Here is a 23,867-nt window from a genome sequence, read left to right as displayed (position 1 = left end):
GATTCATAGGAACTAGGAAGAGACAACAGGATCAAATCCAACGAGAGCTCGGCCGGGAGGGTGACATCAAGATTCACTAGCTTTTCAAGGAGAGTGATCATTTTGAGACAGTGCTCGTGGACCGAAGTCCCTTCGCGCAGTCTCGCTGTGATCAACTCATTTGTAGCAGCGTACCTCGATGCCCTAATATTCTCACTATACATGCTATCGAGATGAGCCTTTATATCGAAAGAATGCAAGTGAGACTCATATTTCCTCGCAAGCGCGGGCTCCATGGCGGCTATCATATAACACCTAGCATGAGTGTCATCTTTCTTCCAAACTTCATAAGTTTCCTTTTCAGCATCAGTCGCTGTGGCAGGTATAGTGGCGGGAAGCCTCTCGTTCAAAACATAGAGACGCCCCTCAACAGTTAGCACAAGCTTAAGACTACGCAACCAATCTAGGTAATTAGGGCCATTGAGTTTATTGTCGAGGATTGACATTATGGGATTCTTAGACATGATTATCTGAGACATATAGAGAAGAGGATTATTAGAGATTCGCGTTAAATGATTGTTACAATTAAATGTTTGGACTTATGTTATTTAATTGTTCTCCCACTAATTTTATCGAGTTCCACTTCCCTCTAGTAGACAAACGAGAAAACTGATTTTTCTTAATGGGCTTTAGGTCCAATAGACAAATATAACCCGTAGTTAATCTAGCCCGATTATATTTGCCCAAAGGTAGATCACAATCAATCATATCCACAATATGACCCTAAATTAATTTTCCTCACACTTGATAATGACCTAAGTTAATCTCGCGAATATCAAAATCGTCGTGTGTCAAGTCTAACCTACCAATCAAAGATGCTCATAGAACTTGATTATGCCAAACTAATGCAGTCCCTAGTTAATCTAGCCGACCACGTTAATTCAACATAACCCTTTTCTACGGCTACCTTCATCACTATGTCAATTGAATTACAGCTTACTCTACCATAGCACTCCCCGCTAACACGGCTTACTGCACTATAGTAAAGGGCTACACATAATCCAACCGTTGGCAGAAGGAAAGAAATAACTCAACAGATTGGGTTTTTCTTTATAGCTTGAAATGATTCTTAATTATATTAAGAATGAGGGATTTTTATTAAAATGTTTTATCTCATCAGAAGGTTTTGGATTGGTCTATGTGATTCCTACATCTATGTTCTCTAAAGGTATATGGAAGCGCATATTGTCCTAAGAGGAACATACGACCTAATTTCATAATTAATTACATTAATTAATTATCGAGTTTTCAAAATAATTATAGAACCTCAACTAGCATAAATCATTCAAATAATGTTGAGGTACTACTAATTAAGTTGAATTTATAATCAATATTATATATGTGTTCTATTAATTGAAATCAATTTAACAATTTAAATCAATTTAATTAATCTAACACTATTTACTAAAATAGATGATTGTCGATCCAATTATCTAATTGGGATTAATTGAAAATAATTTTCCAAAAATTAAAATCAATTTGTTTTAAGTTTAATTTTAGACATCTGAAATAAATTTTTTTATTTTTTTTTTATTTTCAGTGAACCGGTTCGGCCCAACCGGTCTGACCGGTTCGGACCGAAGCGGTCCGGTTCTGCCCGGTCCAGCTGACCCAAATCAGTGGGCCGGGTCAGTCGGACCGAGAACCGGTCTGACCGACCCGAATCCACGTGGATTCGGTCAACTAAATCGTGCACAACCATCGAACCGGCCGGTTCGACCGGTTCGATCCGAACAATTAAAAATCCGACATTTTTAAAACAATTTCAGATCCGATTTTCCAATTTCAAACAATTTTAAAGCTGGAAAAATTCTAAACAATATTTCGAAAATATTTTAAACTTACGAAAACTCCCAATTACATAACACAACAATCACTACTTTAATAAATCGAACATGCATAAAATCATAGCATATTATACAACGCAATTAATTACGCAACGAGCTCTGATACCACTGTTGGGTTTCGGGCACGTGTACGCAGCGGAAAACAAAAATTTAATGTGATTTAAATGACTTTAAAGCACACAAGCACATGCCCGACAAATTAAAATCAATTAATTGCGTACCTTTGCGCTTCCAGCGAAAATAAAAACAACATACATGCTAAATAATTTAACCGAATTTAAATCAATTAACATGCTCGCGTTTAAACCAATAATCATGCTTGCAACGATTAACACGATTACACATAATCACATAAAATCACATGATAGCAAACATGAATTCATAGTTTAAACCTAAACGAACCGAAACTAGGGTTTCGTGTATTTACCTCTTGAAGCGTGAGGTAGGAGCGTTTAGCAAGTCGAGATTGCTACGGAAACCAATCCGTACAATCGGGGCAGCAGCGGTGCAGGAGCACCAGCGGCGAATCAGCCACGGCGGCGCGTGAGGTACACGCGCGGTCTTCCGGGGCGGCGTGTGGGGCAGCGTGCGGCTTCGGCTCGTGCGCTGCTCTTCGATTCCTCGATCTTCGATCTTCCTCCTCTCGGATTTCACCTCGTATACTTCGATCTACTAAACACGTGGCACTAGACACGTAATAGTTAGAATTAACGGAAGAAAAAGAAAGAAGAAAAGAGTACCGAAAGGGATCGGCCAATAGATGGCCGATTCCGGCGACGGAGGAGCGGCGACGGCGCGGTGGTGGCCGCGGGGAGAGTGGCCGAGAGAGAGAAGTGGACGGCCGCTAGGGTTAGGGTTTGTTGTGTGTGTGTGTGCAAGGCCTATAAATCAAGTATTTATAGTCCCTTGCATAAAACCCTAGCGGGCTTAAGTTGGACCGGGCCCAACAGCTTAAGCTCGTTAGTTCCTTTACTTGCTCGTCTCTCTCAATTCAATGATCGGAAAATTGTAACAATTACATATTCGGATTCATTATAATGTCCTCGTCATTACGAGTGCCATCTTTCATTTTCCAACTTTCCAAAAGTGGAAACCCTAGTTCAGTGGACTTTCTAAATTTGGAAACTTCCCGATTTAGAAAGTTCACTAACACGTTCGCCTATTCTTTTCCTTTTCTTATTCTCATTCGTGATTCCAAACCACGAATGTTGGATTCAATCGTATTGACTTCCAATTATGCAAAGATAAACTATTTTATCTCTGACCGTTTATTCAAAGATCTCATGTGCACGAGCAGTGTGACCCTCGATGGTTCAGGTGTAAGCTAGCCGTGGGCCCACAACCCTTTGTGGTCAAAACTCGTCCCTTAGAGTTACGATTAAGATGAAGCTCGTTTCACCTTAATCACCCAACGAATCAAGATTGGCGTCTAGCAACTACGCGTCATGATTCCCTAGATACAAATGAAGTGCCTGCAAGAACCTTCAGATATAGTTAACGTACAGTACGGTCCCTTCGATTCATATGTCCCGATCGAACTAGAGGCATTGGTTCATCGAGACCTCTTTATATGTTCGATGACGGTGCGATCGTTCCAAGTGTTGTAATCGTCACGTGCATGACTTAGAGAATCGAATTCTCTAATCATCACTTAGTCAGCTCTGGCCAGAGACTTAGAATGATTACAAACTTTCAGAACACACAGGACATCCAAGACTATTCTAGCGATCGAATCCCCGACTACAATGCACAGACCTCCCACTAGATTTCGGACTGCACGAACACTGGCCCTTGGGATGGTCCTCGGTGGAACTCAGGGACAGGTCACGATACAGCTGGTCCTCTAGTGAAGTCACGGTGATGTCTAGGTCATAAGGACTAATGGTGTACAACTATACCATAGATATCTCTACTCGATTATTGGGAACCACTTAGAGATTTCTAGGGTGAGGGAGTTCAGTGAACTCGTCAACTTACGAGCACCCACTTATGCATGCCGATATCACAATACCGTTTACTGATGAGATGCAGTACACATACACTAAGTGCTAGTCTTAATGGGAAAGGCCGATATCCTCATTAGTGGCGTAACCCTTCGACTAGGAACACGTTTAACAGTTATAATACTTAAGTAAATATCTCACGATCCTAACGATCAATTACTAGTACTTGTAATAACTGTAAGGACTATATCTATGCTTGTGACAAAGGGACAAAGATATAGAATGCCAATGTATTTTATCATTAATACGAATAAAGGTTCGTTTATTACAATAATAAATACGAAAGACCACAGCCACATGTTGGCTTGTTGGTCACCTACTCCAACAAATACCAGGATCAATATCAATATTATAGGACCAATATCAATATTGATACCAATATTAATCATTACCATTACCATTACCTTTACAATTACCATTACCATTATCATTACCATTACCATTACCATTACTAATACTAATAGTAATATACTAATATTAAGACTGATCTGATAATAATACTATAACTATTAGTAATTCTAATGATAATCCTAATCATAGTACTAACATTAATCATAATCCTAACAACAATACTAATACTAACCCTAATTATAATCCTAGTACTAATTTCAATCATAATTTTAATCATAATCCTAATGTTAATGCAAATCTTAATTCTAATTATAATCCTAATTCTAATAATAATACGAATCATAGTTCTAATCATTATAGAAATGCAAATATGCTATTGCTAACACTAATTTTAATACTATTCCTAATATGCTAATGCTAAGGGCAATGCTAATGGTAATGCTAAAGCTAATATTAATGCTATTTTTCAATAATAATTCTAATCATAATGTTAATATTCATACTAATATTAATTGTAATATGCTAACGGTAATGCTAATGCTAATCATAATCTTAATCCTAATGCTAATACAAATATTAGTATTAATAATAATACTAAACTAATACTTATATGCTAATGCTAATGCCAATACTAATGCTAATCCTAATATACTAATGCTAATGTTAATCCTAATATACTAATTCTAATATTAATATACTAATGCTAATTATAAGTCTACTGCTACTGCTAATGGTAATGCTACTACTAATACTGATGCAACTCAAATAATGATACTAATATAATTATGATAAAAAATGAAGGGTAAATAAAAAGTAATTATATGGAAATTATTAAACAAAAAATCATTACAAAAACAATAATAAACCATCTACCAATTATTACCAATAATAGAATTTTGTACCCGGCCCCTTTAGATTTTAATCTAAGAAACTATAAAAAAGTATAGTTGAAAACATTATTGATTTAGTTTGGTGGGAGTAATTTGAATGAAGATTATAGGAGTAATTAAAATTAGGGCATAAAGCTATCCAAAATTTTAGTAATTAATTTCATATATAAAAACGAATTGCATAAAATTAGGGGATATGTATCCAACTAATAAAAATTTATAGCGATGAAACATACGTAGTGCCAAAAGTTGAAAAATGCGTACTAAAAATGTTTTACTTGATGTTTTAATATTTTATTTAAATTAAGCTTGAAAGGGGGATCTAATTTTATAAAATATCGGATCCTACAACTATAAATCTCATTTCAATAAAGAAAAACATTAAAATTTAAAAGAAATGTGAGAAATATTAATGATATGTATTTGGATCGAGTGCGTGTTGAGGAAAAAAAATTGGAACAAAAGAAGGTGGAGGATCGAGTGCTAAAAATTACATATAATTATTAACAGTGAAAGACAATTACATATGATAATATGAAGTAGATCATCATGTGAAGTAATTGGATCAAGTGCTGCAAATTATATATAATATTAAAACGGAAACATAATTGGATATGATAATATGAAGTAGTTGGATCGAGTGTTGAAAATCACATTGTTGTGGGAGCTTATATAACATGGATTATTACGTAATTTTGGAAATAGTTTAAAATTTCAAAATTTGAATTCTAAAATGAGTGAGAATCTAAAATTTTGAAATCATTGATTATATAATGAAATGATTTGATTTGAATTGATTTGGAAATAGTTAATCATGGCAGTTAATAAATATTTATTAAGTTAATTGGAAATAATTAATTTTGATTGACAACTAATTAAGCCACCTAATCCGAGAAAAGTTAAGCCACAATAAAAGACATAATTTATCTTATTTTATGATGCATATAATATGGGAAAAAAATATAGTTATGAAAAAATGTAAAAATTGTCATTATTTGATATACACATAATCCGGAACAAAAAATAAAAAATAAAGTTGATTTGAATGAATCATATCTTAAAATAGAGATAACTGAATATATATATATATATATATATATATATATATATATATATATATATATATATATATATATATATATATATATATATATATATATATATATATATATATATATATTATTACGTTATTCCGTGAGTAACTCAAATAAAATAAAATAAATCCAAAAAAAATAATAATATTGATGTGGTTGACAATAATATTATTGTGTTTATAGTTATTTTACTGTCAATGACAGTAATATAATTACGTTGACTTGTCAACAAATCAAACAAAATTAAAAAAAACAACAAAAAAAAAAATAATATTACGTTAATTTACTGTCAACGGCAGTACAATTACATAAATGTATTTTCAACGGCAGTACAATTAGGTTAACGTACTGTCAGTGACAATATAATTACGTTAACTTACTGTCAGTGACAGTATAATTACCGTTAATGACAACACAATTACGGTCAACGTTTAGTGGCGGACGTAAAAAAATAAAAATAAAAGAAACACACTAAAAAGAGTCAACAACGGATGCATCTAATTTTCTTGATCTTCAAGAGATTTTGTTTGATTTGAGTTAAAAATAGTAAATCTAGGTTTTCTCAAAGTTGGTAGTTGACTATGGTTGCGACGGCTGCGAATGTAATCGGCTAGGGTTGGTGAGATTGGTGTTGTTGGCTGCTAGGGTTTTGTAGTACACCGTAGTAGATTATAGTACGCCATAGTAGATCATAGTACACCGCAATATACCATAGTCTACTACAGTATTGACAAAAAAATAAATTAAATTAAAAAATTAACAGAATGTAATTTGAATTTAAAAAAAACGAAAAACACGTTGTTTTTGTAATTTTCAATATTATGTAGGAAAAAATATTTTTTTTAATAATACTTTAATTTATAATACAACAGTGTACCAGAGTATACCATAGTACACCATAGTACTTTTTAAAATCTAATTTATTTTTTAATAAAAACAAAAAATATTTTTTTTCGTAATTTTCAAATAAAAAAAAGAAAAAAATAAGTTGTTTATAATGAATTTGAAATGGCATTTGATAAAAAAAAGAAAGGGCATTTTTGAAATGAATTTAATAAAAAATATGAAGCAAATGTTTAATTGACGTTGTAATTTAGTTCTATTTAGTTTTATCAGAATAAAATATAGATTTTAGTTTGGTGGAAATTAATTGTATCCAAGACATGTGTACTAGTGAAGAGTGTGAAGTGACTCATCAATTGACACCCGGACAACAAAAAGGTACAAAAACCCCACTTCCCAATTCCCCCCTTTTTCTTCAACTACATCACTCATTCCTTGCACAGAAATTATCAACAAAATAAATAAATAAAAACATGTATCCCTATGTTGATGTACGATGTCTGAATCTTTGAAAGCATAGAAAATGGCGACGCTGAAATACGGGACAAGGCCGCCGTGGGTGGGTCTCGGAGCTGCAGTTTGGGTGCAAATAGCCGCCGGGAATGCGTACAATTTCCCTCTCTACTCACACTCCCTTAAATCGGTTCTAGGTTTCAACCAAAGGCAGCTCACTTTGCTCGGCGTGGCGAATGACGTTGGTGAAAACGTCGGACTTTTGCCCGGTTTGGTATGTAATAAATTCCCGCCGTGGGTTGTTCTATTGGTCGGTGCTCTTTCTTGTTTCTTCGGTTATGGTGTTCTTTGGCTTGCCCTAAGCCAGACTGTGGTTTCCATGCCTTATTGGGTGGTACGAATTTCCTTCTTTTTTTTTCTTTTTTTTTTTTTTTTTGTTGCTCTGTATTCTGTTTATTTGTTGTTTCGGTTTTATGTTGTAAAGATTTGATCTTTGATTCTTGATATGCATGTGGATGGGGTGGGGGTGGGGTTAGTGAATCGCGCAGGTGGTTTTGTCTTATGATACAAACGACATTTAGCGGAGCCAAGATTTTCAATTCGCGGGCCGAATGCATTAAAAAAATTGGGGGGGGGGGGGGGGGGGGGGGGGGGGGGGGGGGGGTTACATAAGAAATAGGGATTCGAGAATTGTTGGGGGGTCATGGCCCCCTTCTGGCCCTATGCTAGGCACTGAGTAACTTGATCTTAATCAAGTTTATGTCAAACGGCTAGATTTATGTCTGTTGTGCTTTTGAATTCGATTATTCGAACATGTCGAAACTTTCTCACTCGTATATCATATAATAAAAAAAGGGGAGGAAAAAAATTGATTGGGGATGTATGCTCTTTAAATTGGATAATGCTTGGTATTGTCAGTCTTTCGTTGGTAAATTATTCGGGTGGTAATTTATTTCACTACGGGGCAGGCTCTGTTATCTGTTTGCTGTTTCGGTTTTCGATTCAAAATATTCGATCTTTAAATTTTCGCTTGCATGGGGAAGGGGGTGAGTCAATTGGCATGTGTCTTGATCTTAATATATATTTGTTCCGTCGGTATTCGTGCTTTTAGTTGGTTTTGCTTCGGTAATAATTTTCAGAATAATTAATTAACGTGCAGTTATGGTTTGCTTTATGCACCGCAACGAATAGCAGCGCGTGGTTCAGCACATCAGTCCTCGTCACAAACATGAGAAACTTCCCTCTCAGTCGAGGCACCGTTGCCGGCATTCTCAAAGGGTACGGCGGTCTAAGCGCAGCCGTGTACACCGAGCTCTACAGCGTCCTTTGATGCGATCTCTTGAGTATCATAAATATTTCCTACGAAACGTAAGATCTATTCTTTAATATTTCTCTCTTCATTATAAAACCCTAGCACAAGACGACTATTTAAAGATAATAAAACCCTAGAATCCTAATCTAACTAGGAAAGATAATTACCTAAACTAATAAAATACTTAATATTCCCCTAATCACTAAACACACGACTATATATATATCCTAAATATACTAACTCACGCCATATATATATTTAAATATATCAATCTAATCTAATTAATAATAAAATATTAACTAACTAATAATTAAACGGTATATTAAATAATATATCGTATCAAACCACCCCTCTTGAAATGAACCTTGTCCTCAAGGTTCGTGTCAATTTGATCCCTCTTCTTTGCGTTTCCACCTATGTTTGACTTCATCGACTTGCTTCCCGATTGACTCCGACTTCGAAAAACACGATGAACGACCAAGGTTTTTAACACATTGCTCATATTGATCCAATGAAATTCCAAAGGCTACTTTAGCGGAAATATTCAATCTTTTTTCCGACAAATCAACCTTCTCAATTGTCTTTTCAAATTTCATCTCCTTCACAATCAATATCATGCTTTTATTTTTCTCGGTCATCTTTACAGATCCGGGCTCATTCACAGTCACCAAATCTTGTTCGTCTCCTTTCTTTTGAATATCGCGGGACTCTTCTAATATCCACTGCAGTTCTTCGTTCTCTTCCTTAGTTAATTCCTCACCTTCGTCCCAAATTACCTCAAGTGAATCTGATAATTCATCTTTCGGCGAACTCACAAAAAATTGAGGTTCTTCGAAAAAGTCATCGTCGTCCTCTTCCTCTCCCTCCGGCGATAGGCTCGGTAGCGGCGGCGGCGGTGGCTCTTTGAAAAAATCATCGTCGTCCTCTTCCTCTTCCTCTGGCAATAGGCTCGGCAGCGGCAGCGGTGGCGTTGGCGGTGATGGGCGGCGGTCCCTTCGGCTTTTGTGATGGCGTTGACGTCGTCCTTGACTTTGTTCGAGTAATTTCTGAAAATTAATCCGTAATTTCTCTACGGATTTTTCCAATCGCTCCAACCGTCTTGTTTCTGACATCATGATTTTCACAAAGTTTTGATGTGATCTCAACTTTGCTCCAGCTTAGCTTTGATATAATCTCTGCCTTGCTAACGAAGCGTTGGTGTTAATCGCAACTTCGCTCTGATACCAATTGATGCGATCTCTTGAGTATCATAAATATTTCCTACGAAACGTAAGATCTATTCTTTAATATTTCTCTCTTCATTATAAAACCCTAGCACAAGACGACTATTTAAAGATAATAAAACCCTAGAATCCTAATCTAACTAGGAAAGATAATTACCTAAACTAATAAAATACTTAATATTCCCCTAATCACTAAACACACGACTATATATATATCCTAAATATACTAACTCACGCCATATATATATTTAAATATATCAATCTAATCTAATTAATAATAAAATATTAACTAACTAATAATTAAACGGTATATTAAATAATATATCGTATCATCCTTCTAAACAACTCGTCCCCGAATCTACTCCTCTTCCTCGCACTCGCAATTCCAACTCTTTGTTTCTTGATGATGTTTTTCGTCAGACCGTGTACACCAGCTTCAGTAGATTCCTCCTCCTCGGAAAATCGCCATTTTCTCTTCGTCCAATCTGCTAGTGTAGTTCTTGGTATATACGTTCTCACAACCACCGTTTTAGACACTTTGGTCTCGTTCAGTTCTCCTTTGGCATATTCTTTACTTCTCGGTATGGTGGTTCTACTTATGGCCCCACTTGCTATCCCTGTGAAGATGACTTTATATCCGTCGTCGGATCGAAGCAGTGGCTACAAGGTCGAACCGCTGCTGGAGCCGTCTTCGTCGGGGGCAAATTTGGAAAGTTTTCAAGAAAGTGAGAGCGCGTGTGACGTAGATATGCTTCTTGCTCAAGGAGAAGGTGCGGTATTAATAAAGAAGAAGCGGAGGCCCCGACGAGGTGAGGATTTTACGTTTGGGGAAGCGTTGGTGAAAGCTGATTTTTGGCTGCTTTTCTTGGTTTACTTTGTGGGCGTTGGATCGGGTGTCACTGTTTTGAATAATTTGGCGCAAATTGGAATAGCGCAGTGTATGCACGACACCAAGGTGCTGTTGTCGATTTTCAGCTTCTGCAATTTTGTGGGCCGCCTTGGCGGAGGTGTTGTATCGGAATATCTTGTCAGGTTCGTTTTTTTTCTTTTAACATCGTCACCATTATTATTAATATTAAAAATTTCTGGTATATTCTTTTGATCAAGAAACATGTCTACTAGGATGAGTCAGCATAGGCCTCGTTTGGTTGGGGATATTAGCCGTGATTAACTAAATAATTGAATTTTGTTTGATGTTTGGTAAACTTAATAATTTTACGGGTCGACCCCGAATTATTATTTTACCACGCCATATTTTTGCCTAAATAGGGATATGTATTATTTGGACTACCCGTGGTCCAATAATACAATTGTACTTTTTATTAGATTATTTAATCTTATGTTGGTTAATCTTATCATATGAACCAAACGAGGCGTAAGGCCTCTTTTTTGATGTGGATCAAGATCTGACAGGAAACTAGGCCTTGTTTGGGAATTATGATTATGATTTTTTGTTATAAATTAAACACAGTTTCTTACTTATTCTGATTAGCAGCGTAATTAATTTTTGTAATTGCAGATCAAGGGCAATTCCCAGAACTATATGGATGACAATCACGCAAGTAATAATGGTAATAACCTACCTTCTCTTCGCTTCGTCACTCGACGGCACTCTTTTAATCGCCACTTCATTACTCGGGATCTGTTACGGTTTCCAATTCTCGATAATGGTCCCCACAGCCTCCGAGCTTTTCGGGCTTAAAAACTTCGGTATGATATTCAATTTCATGTCGCTCGGTAATCCGCTCGGCGCGTATCTATTCTCGGGCCTACTAGCGGGCTTTCTGTACGACAGCGAGGCGGCAAAGCAGCACTCTTCGACTTGCGTGGGCCCTCATTGCTTTAGGCTCACGTTCGTTGTTCTGGCTGGAGTTTGCGTTATTGGAGCAATGCTTAGCGTAGTGTTGACTGTGAGGATTGTACCGGTTTATAAAATGCTTTATGGTGGGGGCTCGTTTAGGCTAACACCTCCTCCTCAAAGTTCGAACACCGTTGAGAGAAATGATGTTTGAATATATAGATAGGTGTATGTATATGTGGCTTTGTAGTGAACTCTACTACTCATGTTGTAAGTATAAATGTTGCTGAATTAGTAATTCATTGCTTTTGATGTCTGTTTATATGTTAATATTATTATATGCATTGGCTTAAAAATAAAAAAATTATTAGGGTTGAGACAGCGTTGGGTCGGTCGATTGATTATTTTCCTAGAACCTGACCCATTCGACAAACTAATTTTGCTCGAGTTCGAATATCATTGACGATCCGGTTTTTGTAGTTCGGTTGATGGTTGACAACAAAGTATTTGGTTCTGAAATGAGTCGGTTGATCGGTATATTCTCACTTAGTTGATTTAAAAAAATCCAAAAGTTTGGAGTAAAAATATGCACATTCTACTTGGTGCCACTGTTCTATAATCATTTTCATTTTTGAGTTCAAAATAGTTTATGATCATTTTTGAGTTCAAGATAGTTTATAATCATTTTTTAGTTCAAAATAGTTTATAGCAATTAGACAAAAAAATATAATTCCAAACTTCAAACCAATTCTAAACATGCACATTCTGAAATTACGGTGGAAGATTATCAACTTTTTCCCCCTTTTTTTTTAAATTTAAACACCAACTATTTTGATAATTCCAATACCTACTTAAAACAACCACAGTACCACACCATTTATTTTATATCTTTTTTAGTAAAATTTTATTAATATAGTCAGTTGATCAATAATTATCGGTCAACATACTTTGATAATATTAGAAAACATCAACCGACCCACTATAAATAAATTAGTTGAAATTTCCGATCCAATGGGTCGGTTAAAAATTTATCGTCCACCAAAACATATGATCAGTAATGATTCAACTGCTGGGTTTTTCTCCCTAGGTATTACATAAAAATTTATAATATCTTTGGTTCCCTAATTCGTAGATAAACCTAACTGAATAATTTAATTAATTATAAAGAAAATCTAAAATAAAATATCAAAAATATAATTGGTATTTGACATCAATTTTTCTCTATGCTCACTTCATCTTAATAACCAAAATACTAAGATTTATAGAAAAATTATAACCAAACACAAACCAAAGATGAACACAAAACAATGGTAGCTCCAAAAGCGTCAAACCATCTCACCACACATTCAATCTACCAAAAATTTCGAAAATATTACTCACATTGATTTAATAGAAGCTAAACACGCTTTTGTTTTTCTTTTCGTCTAAGTTGGTTTCATATCTTGAAACATCAAAGACCAAAGTGATTGAACCCCATCACCACCACCATCGTCGTCGTATTCGTAACCAAGCTTTTCGCCGTTATAGTAGTTGACTTTCGGGCTTAGTCCATACCTATCAATAGGCCCGGATATAGTCGGGCTTCTACTAATAAAGCCCGGCCCCACAATACGTCTCGTAGCAATCGGGCTCCAATTCGGGTACATTTGCATCCTCCCATCAAGTGGACCGGAAACACTATTACTCCTGCATGACGTCATCAAAACCCTTCTCTCCAAAGGCCCCGACCACATCACATTCCTCGTATTAGTCGTCGTAGTACTAACATCTCTCGAGTACTTTTGATCTTGATTGTTGCAATAGTTATTGGAATATTCCTTTGCACCAATGTTATTATTCACTCTCTTTAGTGATCCGCTCCATTGGCTCCGATTGTAAGGTGATAGCCCGCCCGAGGCCCGGAATGTGGGCGGGCTTTTTTCGTGAAAGCCCGATTTGGCGGCGAAGAGTTTTCTAGTGATCTTGTTCATTGCCAACACGAGTTTCGAAAAGCCCTTTGTATTCTTTCTGGCGAGCTTGAGAATCTCTAGGCGGTGTTTGGCTATGGAGATTCCGATGCTTTGGAGAAACTCGTGGTTGAAGTGGTTTATGTCGTCAAATTGAAGCTCGTTTCGAATGAATGCTTGGCCGTACTCGTACGCAATTGTTGGCTCGAGATTTGTTTTCGATAACCAAGAGTGCCAATCCATTGCTTAATTATCTTCTATAATATATTTGTTCACTTTCTTGTGTTATTAGTATTATTTTTTCTTTTTGTTTTTTGTTAGCAAGTGGTGGAGGGTTTTGGGAAGATATACATAAGGTTTGTGGGGATATTTGGGCATGGAAATTAAGAGGGTACATGAATGTGGTGGGTAAGGTGATAGATGACTAATATAATTTCTTTATCTTCTCACTTTATGGAATTCAAATGGTAGTTGGGGAGATCATGAAAACTAGCGGCTGTTTTCTATTCTTAAATTGGATTTTTTTTATTTTTTTATTTTTATAGATATATTGAATTTTTATTGTTTGTTAGGTTGAATTATTAATTTCATAACTAATATCTGGTTTCCAATTAATTGTACTAGTTATATTTGAAGCCCGGATTGGACCGGCCGGTTAAATCGCGAACCGCTGCCTTGTTCGATCTGATTTGGCCGGTTAAAAATTATATTTTTTTTGGTGCTGTTTGTTTTAATTAAAAAAAAACAAACAAAATGACTAAAACTATGTCGTTTTACTGTCTAGTTGAAATTTAAAAAAAATATATATCAACAACTTTCAAAATTTAAATATGGAGTGTTTTCACATACTTCGACTTCAGCCCTAGCACAGCATATATTGTCTGTAAAAGAAAAATAAGCTTAATTTGCATTTCAGTTACAGTGAGCAATGAATTATTGTGTGTGCAAGAAAACTATAAGCCATATTTACGTTAAAAATTAAATATAGATGATTATAATATAAAAAAAATGAAAAAAACGAGCCTCGATTGAACCGACCCAACCATGAGCTAATAGTTTGTTCGGGTCAATGTCGGGTCTAGTTTTCAGAACATTGACAATTACGAACGACATAATTAAAAAGAATTATGAGTTAATGAACAAAAAGTTGACTCCACGTGATTTGAATTTTTGTGCGAATCTGAAGAAAAATCGGGCAAATGTTTGTTAATGCGAATCAATGAAGTTATAAAAGAGACCCTACATTTGAACTACTTTTACTAAAGAAATTGTACTCAACTGCATTATTTGAAAAGGCGTCAAGCAACAATCCTATATTTGTAATTTGGCTGTTTTGCTGACGTGTACCCAATTGTCAAACTCTTTATTTTTTAATCATCATTTATTTTTTGGTAAATAAATTGAATCTTGTTACATGGAGATGAGAAGAGATAATCGGGTTTGAAATCTGTAATCGTACTTATAATATGTGGTCATAATTATGTGTGACAAGTTCGACCTATTGACAATCGGCAAGGGAATTCGAATTTTGATCAATTGACATAATCTCACTTGCTGCAATCGCCAGACTATCTCTTGCGGGACACCCCGATCGACCGACTGACCGATTCCATCTTGGTAATGTAATTCAAGTACATACCCAAGGAAGAAAATCTTAAATTACTTGAAAATTCCATTTAATGGATGGATTGAAAATTAAAAAGTTAATTTGAATGTTTCAATCCGTTTGAGCTATTTTTTATTACTACTCTTTGATTTTGAAGTGCCAAATATGTTGATCCATCAAAAAAAAAAGTGCCAAATATGTTGAAGTAAGTGAAAAAAGAAAAATAAATAGAAGAAAAACATCCAACACGTTCATTTGAGAAAAATAAACCTCTACCCAAAGTTTATGTACATCGCTTTATAGCTAACTTTGCAATCCAACTTAAATCAATCAAACGGAGTCCGAATGACTAAATTTGTCACTAGACAAGTACTTTCAGTTATTATTCATCCATTACTGTATGTTTACCTACAAAATAATAATGGATCCAAAACAATAATGGACCCAAAAAAATATGAATAATCTAGTATTATATCATGAACAATGTGAAACAATCATATCGATATTCTCAAACAACGCTCAAATGCTCGATGTCTACTAAAGTTATTAACTTTGGGTTTTTGCATAAATACCTGACCAACTATTTTTATTATTATAGTTTTAGGGGTTATTATCTCTTTCGTCATTAAGTTCATTTCTTTAATATTTATTATAAAGAAAGGAAAATATATTGTATATGACAAAATTACCCCCAACTCTTTACACACAATTCTTAATTGGAACCCTAATTTAATCAATTTTGACCACAAAAATTCAATTTTGATTTTTTTTTCAAATAATATTTTTTCCCCCGGTTTCCGGCATTGACTTTTCGAAAAAAAAATATTATAATCTATTTTTTCCGCAGCCGGGTTCCGCCGTTGATTTTTTTTTTGCTCATAAAGTTTTTATCCCTTTTTTTACGTCCGCCGCTAAGCGTTGACCGTAATTGTACTGTCATTAACAGTAATTATATTGTCACTCATTAACGTAATTGTACTGTCTTTGACAGTACAATTAAAGTCAAGGACAATATTATTATTTTTTTAGGTTTTTTTCTTTTAATTTGTTGAAAAGTAAACGTATTTATATTACTGTCGTTGACAATAAAATAACTGTAAACACAATAATATTACTGTCAACCACATTAATATTATTATGTTTTTTGGGTTTTTTGTTTTGTTTCAGTTGTTGGCGGACTAACGTAATTATATTACTGTCTACTATTGTAATATTACTGTAAACACAATAATATTATTGTGGTTGACGGTAATATTACTATTGTTACAGTAATATTACTGTCAACCACAGTAATATTATTTTTTTTGGCTTTTTATTATGGTTACCTTTGTTGAACGGTCAACATATTAAAATTACTCTATTACAAAATAATAATGACTTTTGTTGTGTTAATATTACTATGCTAGAGATTAGTATAGCAATATTAGTGTGTTCAACTGCTGTATAGTTAATATTATTGTGTTTAACAGTAATATAGTTAATATTACTGTCAACCACGGCAATATTCCTATTTAAACGGGGGCAAAAAGATTTCAAGAAAAAAAAATTAAAAATAAAAAAAATAATAAAAAAAATAAAAAGAATTCGAAAAAGTCACCGTCGGAGACCGGCGGCGAAAAAATTAGGAAGAAAAAAAAATTCGTAAACGTTAACGCCGGAATCCGACGGAAAAATCAGGAATAAAATAAGTCAACGGCGGAGATCGGCGGTCGACAGCGAAGACATACGAAATTGTCCATAAAATTGTGTTTTGGGTCAAAATTGAATAATTTGTAAAATTTGGGTCAAATTGAAGTTAGATTAAATTAAAGGATGAAATTGGAGCATATTGAAATGTGATGAGCTATTTAGTCTTTTACAAACATGTGGACCATGTAATATGTATGGACTTTTTTATAAAACAGTTTTTTGTCTGGACCCCTTTATGAATAAGTACCCACTAATGAGTTTATTTGTAAAGTGGCCATTAACTTATATATACCATACCGCATATAGTTTATAATGTTCTCGAATTTAGCACGTTATTTTTAGGTCGAGATTGATTGAAGATATTATATAGTAAATTATGGGTAAATTACAACCACCCCTGAGGTATGGTCAAATTACGAAAACCTCCCTCTTGTTTAGGTAATTACAACTACCTCCTCAACTATAAATCTTCTTACGCGTCCATCATTGCGGTTTCAAATTTAGTGGAATCTTCGAGATTATATGAAATAATATCACTTTTCTACCCATTTTATCTTATTCGAACTCCACATTTAAAGCAAGATGATCATAATGGGTGTTTTTTGGCTTGTATATATCAGACTGTGGTGTATCAGAAACTGTATTTTACACAAAACCAGTACAAACTAGAACAGATTCCAGGAAATCAAGATGGTTATGTTGAATTCGACACCATAAAGATGGAGTTGTAAGAAAAATCATAGTTGAGGGGTAAATGTAATTATCCAAACAAGAGGGTTTTTTTTTTTAAATTGACTATACCTCAGAGGTGGTTGTAATTTACCCTAAAATTATTAATTAATAAAAAAATTTAGTTATCAAAATTTACTATAGTAAATTGACGACTTAGCAACTGAAAAGTATGGGGGTAAACAGCATAAACCCCTTGTGTTAAGGAAAACATGCGCCAAATCCCCCTGTGTTTTTTTTTTCTTGCGTAAAACTCCCTTGTGTTTCATTTTACATTGCACGAAATCTCATTTTCCCTTAAAAGTTAACACCTTTAACTATAAAGGGGATTTTATGCAAGGTTTTTATAATATAGGGGGATTTGGTGCATGGTTTTGCAATATAAGGGATTTTATGCAAAATTAATTTATTCATTTAAAATTTTCACATTATTTTCTTAAATTAAGTCGAACACATTTATTCAGTTACCTTATGAAAAATATAAATTTAATAGGTGTGCTGAGTATTTAAAAAAAAATCAATTTTTATATGATATAATTTATTAAAATATTTAAGAATTTTGATTTTTTAAAATATATAATTATTTTATTAGAATTATCATCTATGTTTATAATTTATTATGGATTAATTATATGTGAAAAGAACATAAAATAATTTGAATTTTAAATGAATAAATTAATTTTGCGTAGAACCCCCTTATGTTGCAAAACCATGCACCAAACCCCCATATGTTATAAAAAAACTTGCATAAAATCACCTCTAGAGTTAACGGTGTTAACTTTTAACTTAAAATGAAATACAAGGGGGATTTGGCGCAGGTTTTCCTTAACACAGAGGGGTTTTATGATGTTTACCCGAAAAGTATGGGCTGGTAGCACAGTTCCCAATGTAATCTTTAAGGAATCGGCTAAAATAAATACCTTTTTTTTTCAGTTCAATACCACCAACATAAAAAATAAAAAATAAATAAATAATAAATAGGTAATGACATTATTACCGTTAATGAAAATCAATAGCACAGACAAAATTTGGGTAATATTAATTTCATTAAATGTATTAATGTTATTAGCTATTTATTTTCTATTTTTTATGTTGGTAGTATTAAAGTGAGAAATAAACGATATTTATTTAGCGGTGACAGAATAGTCGCTATGTTAAAATAAAGAATTAACAAGGGTTCCCCCACGTGTTTATTTGGCACCACTCCTTACATGAGATTTGTCCGTTGACTTTACTAAATAGACAAAATTACCCTACCAATTTTACAATATTTCAATTTCAGAAAAACATAATAGACAAGAAAAATAAAATATGAAAATAAAAAGAAAAGAAGGGTTGTCAGTTGTGACAAGAAAAATAAAATATGAAAATAAAAAGAAAAGAAAAGACCAATCATCCTCCACCTAACCCAACCGAGCAGGACCTTGGAACTTCGTCGGCAGAGGCGGACCCAGGGGCTATAATATTTTTATGAGCTAAAAGGATATAAAATTTTCTTTATCAAAAAAAAAAAAAAAAGTTCACTTTGGGAAGACTAAAATACCTAAACTAATAGATAAATAATACAATAATATAAAAAAATAATAGGAAACAGGGAAAAAAAAAATCTTTTCCGGTACTGAAATGGGTTTTCGATTAATTCTTCAGGCAGCGATGATCGTGAAAATCGACGAATCAAATTGGGAGATTGTATCGGAATTCCTTACCAAAAACATTGGGACCCGTTTAAGGCCATGACTGGAAATGGTCGACCTAAAGGAAAGTGGATTTTCAGAAAAATATGAGGCATTGAATTGAAAATTTAAAAACTTCATTTGGGGTAAATGAAATTATTGGGTGAATCTAAAATTTTTGAATTTCAAATATAAAGGGTATTTGTGTATTTTCAGGTCAAAAACGCACTCTCATTCGCATGGATAACGCGTGTTGCACGATCCACTCGCAAGGGGGTACTAGCTAATGTTTTCAACACGAGGACTTCTGTAACAATTAGAGATCACACAGAGGTGGTGTGAGTGCTAAAACCTCTAAAAAATATATAAAACGCCTAATGGTCCTTGAACGAAGGTTATTTAATCATCCATAACTCGAAACAACTATCACGCCTAGGGCTGGACATGGGTTGAGTCGGGCAATTATCGGTCAAATACCTACCCGAAACGATCACCCGATTTTGCATAATATTGAAAACATTATCGGCACGACCATTATGGGTCGGATAAATGTTGGCAACCGACTTTGTCGGTTAAAAAATGGGTCGGTTGGTGGTATTATCGGCAATTTATTTGTTCAAAAAAAAATCTATTTTTCTTTTACAATAATACGATATTTTTAAAGTTATTTTCAGAATATTTTTAAAATTTTGGAAAAACTTATGTTGCAAAAATCTTTATTTTTTTATTTTATTAAACTTCTATAGTAATAAGTAAATATATAATGAAGAAGATAAAGTAAAAATTATAAAATAGAAATAGTATGTTGAAGTTTATAAATTTGTGTTTTGAGTTTTACTTCTTTCATATATAAACATTAAAGTAAATAAGAATTACAAATATATACTTATAATAAATTTTTATTATTAAAAAAGTCAGTTGGCCGATATCACCCAACTAACCGACTTTTGAGTAAACTGAAAACTACCGATCAACCCATTTATACATGGGTCGATTATAAATTACCGGCTCGACAAAGAAACTGTCAACCAAAAAATACGTGTCGAAAGTGAATCGATTGGCCGACAAAACCGACCCATACTCAGCCCTAATCTCGATTCCCCGGCCCCTCCCCCGCCCGCCCCCCTAACTTGAAGCTTCATATGTACAAGTACAACAAGTCCACAAAACTAAAATTCAGAGGCTTTGAACCAATCTCCTTTTTTTCTTTTTCTTTCTTGGTTTTGCTAAACCAAAAATAGAAAAATAAAAACATTGGCATTGATCAAATACATAATCACACATACATATACTATCAAATATGTGTGTCCGTGCATGAACACAAAAAATGAACTACCTTGAATTCCTCTCCATTGAATCCGTACACACACACACACACACTTGTTCCTCTCATTTCTCACCATCACAAACACACACACACACACATTTATACTTCACCAAAAACTCTCTTTCAAAGCTCTTTCTTCCAAATTTTGCCTTTCATTTTCATTTGAAACTGCAAGGAATATAATTTATACATACATATACTATGCATTCGTTGAGAAAACCCACATCGCAGGTTCGAGTTTTCGCAGCAAATAGCATCTTGAATACTCGCTCCGTTTTCACAAGATCATGCAGCTGATTGGTCTTCGCTCAAAATATTTCTTTGTTTGTTATTGTTTTATTGTAGTCTTCCATTTTTTCTTGTCCAGTGTACTCATCATATCTTCATCTTCATTGCCAAAGGCCTTGTACTTCTTTTCTCAATTTTTTTTTTCTTCTTGCAACCTTTGTTTCATTTTCCACATCATCTTCATTTTTGGGAGTTAGTTTCGGTTACTTTTGCTACAACATTGAGTTGTGCATTGATAGTTGTTGCCTCCTTATTAATTCAGAGCAATGAGAAACATACATTTCATATTGTTTGTAAGCTCAATCTCCTATAATATTTCGATAAAATTTCGTCGTAAATTTAATTAATACAGAACAATTTGTTAGGATTGGCCATGAATCGATGTAAAGTTAAAACTATATCATTCTAAGTTTTATTTTGCCTGTTCATTGACATCAAGAATATTCATAACATCAATGTTTAATTTATTTGCTTGTAATATTATAATCACGACTGTATAAATAGTTTTTATGTTAATACCGATCAATATACTTAGTTCTTCATAAAAAAATTAATTATCATTATTTATTCCTTGAAGACATATTATAGTACACATATTGGTAATTCCTGAATCTGTTTGACTTGTTTCTTGATTAATATGTGAATGTTTGAAAGTTTAAAGTTTCAGTGAAGAGGATACAATAAATAGGCTATGCGAAAATAGAATCATCTTTTTTTGATTATTTTGTGTAGACTTAATTGATATGGAACAAATGATCAAAGTAAAATAAGGGGTTTGTCTATTTAGATTACACCAAATTACTCACAATACTCTAACACAAACACTTATTCCAATTATATCCTTATTTATTTAAAAAAAAAAATGAAAATGAAGGAAACAACAACCATGCTCCATGAAAAAAAAGGAAATACACTCCACCACGTCCATCGTCCGTTCACCGCCGATAACTGTTGTCGAAAACTCGCTACTCAGTCATCCTTATCCGCCGTCGTTCTTCCATGAGGAGTGTGTAGACAGGAAATGGTACGATAAATCGGTATATAATACATGGTTGCAATTCAGTACAAAGGAAAAAGAGCAAATTTGATATTAAATTTTGCAGAAGAATTCAACACCGAGAGGTTGTCTTCTTCGTCATAAATGATGTAAATTATGTCTGGAAACCGATTTTGGCTGCAAACGAGGATAACTAAGTATTGGATTTTCGACGGCGGCAGCGAACGACAACGATAAGCTGTGGCGAATGACGGCAGAAAGCTGGGATGACCGACGGGAAAAAATATGGAGTGTCTTTTCCTCTTTCCTTTAATTTTTTTCCTCTTCTCTTTTATCTAATTTCATGTGTTCTTTTCTTTCTTTTTTTTTTTTTTTTTTTTTTTTTTTGGTAGAATGTGTAATTGAAGGGTATAATTGAAAATAAAGTACTTGGTGGAGTATGGTGAGGAATTTGGTGGAATCCAAATAGCAAACCCCGCTAAAATAAATGGTAATTTAACAGAAGACTAAAGAACAAACCATCAAACGTAAAAATAGCATAATTATCACACAAAACGACAGCTCCTAATGAAAATCGCAACTTTAGCTCAAAGCCATTGTGAAGGTTAATTATTATATATCACAAAAAACCAGGATACATTAGAAGGTTGCAGAACGTATGACACTCATAAAGCGTGTATAAAAGATTGTGTGTTTTCTTTGTATGACTAATGAAATGGTATGGATGTCTACGAATTGAACTCGTGGGGTGATTATTTTAATATTAATGGTTCTATGACGATCATCTGCCAGTGTCTTTCTGCGAAGAATGAATGCAAATTTTGTAGCAGAAATTTAATTATATGCAGAAATAAAACTCCACATTTTCTGCTTTGTTTACACATCCTTAAATAAGTGATAAAACTCATACAAAAGATTTCATGATGTGAAGTTTATTGTATTCATAAGCATCACAAAATTAAAGAAGCCAATGAAACAAAAAATAAAAAATTAAAAATAGTTAAGAAGAACGGAGACTTGGAGTTGTTTCATCTTCCTTGTTCACCATAAAGAAGGGAGTAAATCATACCAATAAAGGATCGTAACAAGTATTCAATAACTGTAATGCCCTTCAAATTTGAGAGTTTTTGGTAGTAGAAGAAGAACAAAAAATGATGAGTTTTTTCTTATAGAAGAAAGACGAAAGGAAAGGTACAATTGAATTACAATAATGTAAAAATTTGACAATTTTTCTCTCTATCTATAAATAGAGAGAGATCCGATGCGTGAGCAATTCGACTGTGACTTTGATACAATTCCAGGAGATTTGAATAACATGGATAAGGATAAGCCATATCCATAACTGCTCCAGAGGAGCAGTTTCTATTTAGTTATTAGGAGTTTCTATTTAATTATGAGGAAATTAATGTTAGTTTTATATAAATAGTTTTTCCTTGTTAGTTTTTAGGGGGGATTTGAATTAGTATTCTGTGTGAAATTCTAGAGCATTGTCCTTTCCATACGGACAGCCTACTTGGTGGATTTTATGTTTAAGATTCTTGCATTAAATCTACCTTTGTTTTATTTTTTTTATTATTGTTTGAGTGTTTATCTCTATTTCCTTACTCGGTACCTATCAGTTTGGTATCAAAGCCAGGTTTCGATCCATCATGGTTAATACCAGATCCACTGCTTCCCAAAACGAATCCACAATCCCACCCACCGACCATATTAGTCAACAGTTCGCGTCCATCGCTTCCAAACTCGAAACAATTGATGC

The 23,867-nt window shown here is 34.0% G+C and overlaps 2 protein-coding genes across 2 annotated transcripts; one reads left to right on the top strand and one right to left on the bottom strand.

Annotated features, from left to right (window-relative positions):
* Positions 1-7,471: 7,471 nt before the first annotated feature.
* Positions 7,472-12,175, top strand: LOC148767591 (protein NUCLEAR FUSION DEFECTIVE 4-like). The gene is made up of 4 exons (XM_088824222.1): positions 7,472-7,914; positions 8,680-8,847; positions 10,393-11,087; positions 11,575-12,175. Exons 1-4 carry the CDS (start codon positions 7,591-7,593, stop codon positions 12,065-12,067), a joined length of 1,680 nt encoding a protein of 559 aa, XP_088680348.1. The 5' UTR covers positions 7,472-7,590; the 3' UTR covers positions 12,068-12,175.
* An 840-nt stretch (positions 12,176-13,015) lies between these two features.
* On the bottom strand, positions 13,016-14,252 carry LOC105956979 (uncharacterized). The gene has a single exon (XM_012980890.2). The coding sequence runs from the start codon at positions 14,040-14,042 to the stop codon at positions 13,278-13,280; it is 765 nt and encodes a 254-aa protein (XP_012836344.1). The 5' UTR covers positions 14,043-14,252; the 3' UTR covers positions 13,016-13,277.
* Between the last annotated feature and the right edge of the window lie 9,615 nt (positions 14,253-23,867).

The sequence above is a fragment of the Erythranthe guttata genome, chromosome 10, assembly GCF_056151865.1.
Source record: "Erythranthe guttata isolate IM_541 chromosome 10, IM_541, whole genome shotgun sequence".
In the NCBI taxonomy this organism is placed as follows: domain Eukaryota; kingdom Viridiplantae; phylum Streptophyta; class Magnoliopsida; order Lamiales; family Phrymaceae; genus Erythranthe; species Erythranthe guttata.
This window is presented reverse-complemented; position numbering and strand designations above follow the sequence as displayed.

Coding starts and splice junctions, on each gene's coding strand:
- LOC105956979 (XM_012980890.2), bottom strand. CDS start 14,042: ATGGATTGGCACTCTTGGTTATCGAAAACAAATCTCGAGCCAACAATT.
- LOC148767591 (XM_088824222.1), top strand. CDS start 7,591: ATGGCGACGCTGAAATACGGGACAAGGCCGCCGTGGGTGGGTCTCGGA. Junction 7,915..8,679: donor TTTCCATGCCTTATTGGGTG/GTACGAATTTCC, acceptor ATTAACGTGCAG/TTATGGTTTGCTTTATGCAC. Junction 8,848..10,392: donor CCGAGCTCTACAGCGTCCTT/TGATGCGATCTC, acceptor CGTATCATCCTT/CTAAACAACTCGTCCCCGAA.